At 43.0% G+C, this 7,340-nt stretch overlaps 1 protein-coding gene across 1 annotated transcript; it reads left to right on the top strand.

Annotated features, from left to right (window-relative positions):
- The first annotated feature begins 250 nt into the window (after positions 1 to 250).
- pld6 (phospholipase D family, member 6) lies at positions 251 to 7,238 on the top strand. The gene is made up of 4 exons (XM_042318702.1): positions 251 to 518; positions 964 to 1,154; positions 1,518 to 1,747; positions 5,532 to 7,238. Exons 2-4 carry the CDS (start codon positions 964 to 966, stop codon positions 5,789 to 5,791), a joined length of 681 nt encoding a protein of 226 aa, XP_042174636.1. The 5' UTR covers positions 251 to 518; the 3' UTR covers positions 5,792 to 7,238.
- The last annotated feature ends 102 nt before the right edge of the window (positions 7,239 to 7,340 follow it).

Below are 7,340 nucleotides of genomic sequence, written 5' to 3'. Positions count from 1 at the left end.
CTGATAAGTGCATACACATACACCAACTGTACAGGTGTGTGAATCCTTTCACGACCTATCTCCACCACTATATTCTCTTAACCCTGTATTTATAATACAATAAAATGATTCCCTACAAACCTCACTAATCCCATCATCCCCATCCAACCTCTCTGACCCTGTCAAACAACCCCTCTTTCTACATCATACGTTTCACAAAATAATGTAACGACCCTGGGTTTATAAGCGCGGAAATCGACTCTGCCGTTTGAGCATGCTTTTGCGACACAGTCGATAGCGCGCCGGACCTCGGTCGAAGGTTCGAGACCTGCTCCCTGCTGTTTCATTAAGTTCATTACAATAATAATACATGTTCAACCGTTTTAACAACTGTCCACTGATTGGTGGAAACGTTGCAAATATCCCGCGAGTTTTAAATTGATTGACAGCTCTAGAGCACTGGTCGACGTTCGTCTTCGAGGTCCACTCAACTAAAAGTCCATCGTGAAAACAGATGCTCGACGGTGAAAAAAGTCAAGGTAGCTAAAGTGGTTTAAAATAAGAGTTCAGTCTAGCACACAGCATGTATGAACTGAGAAAGTGTGCATACAAAAATAGCGACTGCTTGAAGGTAGCTCAGACTTGCAGAGATAAGATAGCTAGATGGCCCTGACTAATAAATTAATTTAGCTGGCTAACTATCGAAGTTACTATAGCCTCTGTACCGGGCTGCAGCAGTGGTCCATTATTTGCTAGCGATGTCATTGTCCTTATAAAGCTGGTGAAAACGAGCTCCGTTCACAAGTTAATGGCTGTTTTGCATATCCAACAGACCTCAACTATCATTAGCTGTCAAGACTTCACCCTAGCTAGGCTAATCCTAACCAAGAGCTGAAAGGCAGGGGAAAAGGTGGGAAGGCCTACTGTATGTAATTTAGCGCTTCCATTCAACATTTTCATGACAACTTCTCCCGCTGCCCACAGATGTCAGTGGTTCAGATGGTGAAGATCGTGGGTCTGGGGGCTGTGGCCCTCACTCTCAGTGTGGAGTGGTTGGGCTGGCTCTTCTGTCGCCTCTGGCCCCGGAAAATATCCAGAGGCCCCCTGAAAGAAGTCTTCTTTTTCCCTACAGAGGTCGCCTGCACAGAGCGTCTCTTCACTCCTAACTCACCATTGTAAGTAATAGAATGCGTTCCAAATGGCACCTTTTACCAGGGCCCTGTAGTGGCCCAGTAGTGCATACTAGTGCCCTAGGGTACCACTTGGGATGCCAGTACAGTCAACATTAACTACTCACCATCATATTCATTAATAATGTATCTATCCAATGTCTCCAAGAATGTGGCTGTTTTTTTGATAGCCTTTCTGTTGATTTGAGATGTTTTGCTATGGGATAGGAATAATGATTCAATGAGTGACTACTATACAGTAGATACTCCTTCTCTCTCCCTTTCCTCTCCCTCTTATCCTCCTCTCCTCTGCCCCCATCATCTTCCCCTGTCCCCATCATCTTCCCCTCCTCTCCCCATCCCCCCCAGCCCCTGCCCCTGTCCTTTACCCCACAACATCAATACCTCCTTCACCCGTCTCTTGGGCCACATCCTGTCTGCCTCCTCCTCCTTGGACCTGTGTGTGTTCGCCTTCACCAACCTGGACCTGAGCCGGGCCGTGCTGGCCCTCCACACCAGGGGCATTCCCATTCGTATCCTCACTGACATGGACTACACCCTCATCACCGGCTCCCAGATAGGGGCCATCCGCAGAGCAGGTAGGCTGATGGCAGAGGCCCAATCCTAAAGCAGTTATTGGAATCTACCACCTAGCTATGTACAATCCCCCTATGCACTGACATCACTCATTGGCAAAACAGGTTGGGCCAGGGGTTCCCAAAGTTTTTCACTCAGGCCCCCATTCTAGCATTGGGGGACATCCCACGTGCCATGTCTATCTCTATGGGAACAAGCACTGTTCATGACACACTGTTCATGACACACCCCTCTTGTTGACAGAGAGAAAATGTTGAAGGTTTGTTTGTTTTCTGGAATTATATACATTTTGCCTTCTAATATGTATTCATGTAATTTTTGTGTGACTCAAACATTACAACAAAATCTATGGGCTAAAAAACCTAGCTAAAAAATATTAGCTGACATGGGCTAGTTGTTCTGGACATTTCTGAGTTATAAATAGCTCTCTAAGGTATGCAATGACTAACATGACATGAGAAAAACTGGGGAGGGGGTGATAATGCAGAGTCTGAAGTCACTTGATCTTATTGATCAATCAATTCAGTCAATAAAGTTATTTCTGGAGAGTTATAACTAGATCCCAGAATGGTTCCTGGTTATAGCCTAATCATAATTCATGTGATTTACAATGTGGTTTTATCATGCTGCTCTGCACTCCCAACTTCTTCAGTGTAGTCAGTTACACACTGTCCATGCCTATAATGCATAGATAGTGTTTGCATCTCAAATGGCACCCTATTCCCTATATAGTACACTACTTTTTGGTCAGAACTAGTGTAGGGCTGCAAGATGTGGGCAGAAAAGCTAATTGTGATTGCTATTTGACATGTGATATAGATCAAACTCTTGGGCGGACTGTTGGAATCATAGAAATAGAATGATTTATATTAAGAAGAAAAGTGGAAAGCAAAATGTTCTTGTTTGGAACAATCGGTTGACTTCATTTGACTTAACAGAACAGCATGTGAACTAGGTGAATCTAACGGCGAGGAGGAGGAACTGCACCGCTTGGGTGACGGGGCGGAGCTTGGTGTGTGTGGGAAGCAGCCGCAAGAGGAGACAAATCACAGAGTAAACTTTAAAAACAAACACTACACAAGGCTGAGATGCAAAAATATTGCATGAGACATGGATCTCTTGCGATATGGAAATATTTAGATGTGAATTCGATGAATTGGGCAGACCTACTATATAGAGAATAGGAACGCATTCAGAACGCCATTTAGGAGAATAGGAACGCATTTAGAGGGATGATAGAATATGTTGCAAGTGTGGTCTGGCCCTAGTGGGCTTGCCAGCACAAGCACAGACGAGTCAGAAACCTGTGGATTTGCACATGGAATTTAGACTTGGGAGCACCAATGCAGCTCTGATAAATACATTGAATAGCACATGGTTACATCTGTATTGTGGTTTCAAGTCCTGTGTGCTCAGGCTGTGGTTAGGCTACATTTGTATCATTTGAGGGGCGAGCATCACAAGCAAAGTCATTTTGTATCAATTTATTTCACCCACGAGAACCATTAGCACAGGCAAATCTGATTGGGCTAGCTGTATCAAAGCCTCTGCCATAGAAACCAATGGAGCATGGCTTTGTGTCTGTGGTTGCACAACTTCCACCTACACAATGCAGAAAAATCACTTGTCTCTAGCTCAGCCCGTTCAAAACTAAAGACCTATGTTACCGGAGCTACACTGAACAAAAATAGAAACACATCATGCAACAATTTCAAAGATTTTACTGAGTTACAGTTCATATAAGGAAATCAGTTAACTGAAATAAATGAGGCCCTAATCTATGGATTTCACATGACTGTGAAAACAGATGTGTATCTGTTGGTCACAGGTACCTTAAAGAAAGGTAGGGGCATAGATAAAATAAAATGTCACTATCTGGTGTGACCACCATTTGCCTCATGCAGTGCGACACATCTCCTTCACATAGAGTTGATCAGTCTATTGATTGTGGCCTGTGGAATGTTGTCCCACTCCTCTTCAATGGCTGTGCGAAGTTGCTGGATATTAACGGGAACTGGAACACGCTGTCGTACACGTTGATCCAGAGCATCCCAAACATGCTCAATAAGTGACACGTCTGGTGAGTATGCAGGCCATGGAAGAACTGGGAAATTTTCTGTATCCAGGAATTGTGTACAGATCCTTGCGACATTGGGCCGTGCATTATCATGCTGAAACATGAGGTGTTGGTGGGAGATGAATGGCACGAAAATGTGCCTCAGTATCTCTGTGCCTTCAAATTGCCATCAATAAAATGCAATTGTGTTCGTTGTCTGTAGCTTATGACTGCCCATACCACAACCCCAGCGCCATCATGGGACACTGTTCACAATGTTGACATCAGCAAACCGCTCGCCCACACGACGCCATACAGGCTTTCTGCCATCAGCCCCGTACAGTTGAAACCGGGATTCATCCGTGAAGAGCACACTTCTCCAGCGCGCCAGTGGCCATCGAAGGTGAGCATTTGCCCACTGAAGATGGTTACGACGCCAAACTGCAGTCAGGTCAAGACCCTGGTAAGAGGACGATGAGCACACAGATGATCTTCCCTGAAACGGTTTCTGACCATTTTTGAAGAAATTCTTTGGTTGTGCAAACCCACAGTTTCATCAGTTGTCAGGGTGACTGGTCTCAGACGATCCCACAGGTGAAGAAGCTGGATGTGGGGAGGTCCAGGGCTGGCATAGTTACACTTAGTTTTCTGTTGTCCGGCTGGTTGGACGTACTGCCAAATTCTCTAAAACGATGTTAATGGCAGCTTATGGTAGAGAAATAAACATTACATTCTCTGGCAACAGCTCTGGTGGACATTCCTGCAGTCAGCATGCCAATTGCACGCTCCCTCAACTTGAGACATCTGTTGCATTGTGTTGTGACAAAACTGAACATTTTAGAGTGGCCTTTTATTGTTCTCAGCACAAGGTGCACCTGTGTAATGATGATCATCTTCTTGATATGTCATGCCTGTCAGATGGATGGTTTATCTTAGCAAAGGAGAAGTGCTAACTAACAGGAATGTAAACAAATTTGTGCCACACATTTTTGGGAAATAAGCTTTTTGTGCCTATGAAAAATATCTAGGCTCTTTTATTTCAGCTCACGAAACATGGGACCAACACTTTACATGTTGCATTTATATTTTTGTTTAGTATACATATTTTATTTCTAGCACAGATTTGCGGGACGCTCTTAAAGGGTTAAATACAGTGCTTGACTTGGGCAGGAGCTGAGTACTGGTACCTCAAATGTTCTACTGCTTGAGCTCACGTTCCCCTTTATAGAATATATGTTCAAAGTATTGTGGCGCTCCTCCACCTAAATAGAAACAGTACCGGCATGCAAAATGAGTACCTGAACCTAGTTCAGTCCAAGTCAAGCACTGGGTACACAAATGAATCATCTTTATTAAGGAACTATGAAAATAGTTCAAATAAACCCTTTAATCAAAAATATACCGTTTGTATCAGTTAGATTGAGTTCATTACTACTAAATACATTAAATGGGACATTTTAGATGTGCTGCAAAATTATTTATCCCATCAAGGTGTGCCACAATTTTTTTAAGAAGAAAGAAAAAAAAGGTTGGGAACCACATGCTTAGACAGACATTATGAATGGCACAAGCTGTCTGTCTGTCTCTCTTTCTGTTTCTCTCTATTTGGAATCTCTGTGAGGTCCGACTCTGTGGGAGGTGTGACTCCACCACAATACACCACAACTGTAACTGTATTCATAATATAGCATGGCCCCTCTCATCCTGTGTATTCCCCTTCCATTCCCCAGGCATCTGTGTGAGGTGTGACTCCGGCGCCGTCCACATGCACCACAAGTTCGCCGTGGTGGACGGCCGGCGCCTAATCACCGGCTCCCTGAACTGGACCCTGACAGCCATCCAGAGCAACAAGGAGAACATCCTGGTCACGGAGGAACCGGACCTAGTCCTGCCCTTCATCACTGAGTTCCAGAGGCTCTGGGATGTCAATGACCCGGCTAGGAGACACCTGCTGTCCATCGCTGAGAAACCTGCTAGTTTAGTACTATAGAGAGACAGAGAAACATGGCTGAAATGTTTGTATGGTCAGTAGCTGGTGGTTACTTTTGGTTTACCAACTGGTACGGTGATTATGTAGAATGTTTTATTATATTTTCCATTTGTGAGAAACCTGCTAGTTTAGTATTATGGATAGAAAGGTGTATGGTCCTTATCTGGGACAAACCTGTCCAAATGAAAACAGTATTTATATAAGTGTAGTGTGGTACATTAGGATTGGGCAGTACTGGTTAAGTACATGATGTATAATTTGGGTAGTTTGCTATCTAGTAGTTTTATATTTTTTTCAATCTCAGATAAACCTGCTCATCCACATCTTATCAGAGAAACCAGCTTTCTTCGTCATGTAGATAGACTGAGAGAAACATGGCTTTCATCTGTAGTTTCCTACTTCAGTAGAAGTAATATATTTTTGACAGATCAATCGCTGCTTTAGACTGGTGTGGGGATGATGTAGAATGGGTAGTTTGATATTTTGTACTTTAAAGTTTTTTTATAGTTTTACATTGTTTACATTGAGGTATTTTGTTATTGTACACAATGTTGTATATATTTTAATACAAAGTAATTCGAATTGTTGTTTTTTTGTTTAATGTTATTGGATAACTAAAAGATAGGAATTTGTTTTGTATGTTAAATGCTATATTTAAAATAAGATTTGATTACAGTATTTTGATAAAGATTGAAATAGTGAGAATACTTCATGTTAACTCAGTCCATCCTATGGCTTATCATTAAGAACCAGACAACTATGCCCAGTCAGAACAATTGCACTGAGAGATAAGTGGTGCATTGCAGTCACGCAGAAGATATTTGTAATGCTTCTCAGAGCACACAGCTCAAATTAAAAATCCACTCTACTGCAATATGGCAGGCCTCCTGCATCTCAATCTCCCAGAATCTGTGTCCCAAATGACAAATTATTCCCTATATAGTGCACTACTTTTGACCACAGGATCAAAAGTAGTGCACTAAATGAGTAGGGTGCCATTTGGCCTTGTGCCCAGGATCTATAGCGTACTTCCTTTTCTCATGCAGGAAGGAGCATTATTTATATGATCAGTCAGAGCCCTGGGTTGTACAGGCCAGTCAGCTAGACCATACCTTTCATATTGCTCTGCGTCAGCTAGACTGTACAGTATGCTAGACTGCCTTCATCACTTTGCAGTGGGGATGGATATTCAGAAGGCTGAACGAAGAATGATGCAGCATTCAGGTGCTAGTTGGAACTTCTCAGTAATACATAAGGCCCTATTCAATCAAAACCGTAATGTGGGTTGGGTATCCTCCATGATAAGATAAGATCCCACGGTTTAGTTAGTGGTATAAATATATCAACATGTGTCTAATACACAGGGTTGCACCATTCTGGTAACTTTCCCCAAATTCCCCGGTTTTAAGGAAATCCTGGTAGGAGTTTTCCAGGATTTCTTATTCCCTCCTAATACCAGGAATTTCCAACCAGAATTTGTGGAAAACCGGGGAATTTTGGTAAAGACACTGGCATTTTGAAACCCTACTCATATGCCTACATAGCACAC

Source organism: Oncorhynchus tshawytscha, unplaced genomic scaffold (genome assembly GCF_018296145.1).
Source record: "Oncorhynchus tshawytscha isolate Ot180627B unplaced genomic scaffold, Otsh_v2.0 Un_contig_4934_pilon_pilon, whole genome shotgun sequence".
Lineage (NCBI taxonomy): Eukaryota > Metazoa > Chordata > Actinopteri > Salmoniformes > Salmonidae > Oncorhynchus > Oncorhynchus tshawytscha.
The sequence above is the reverse complement of the archived record's forward strand: the minus strand, read 5'-3'. Positions and strand labels throughout refer to the sequence as shown.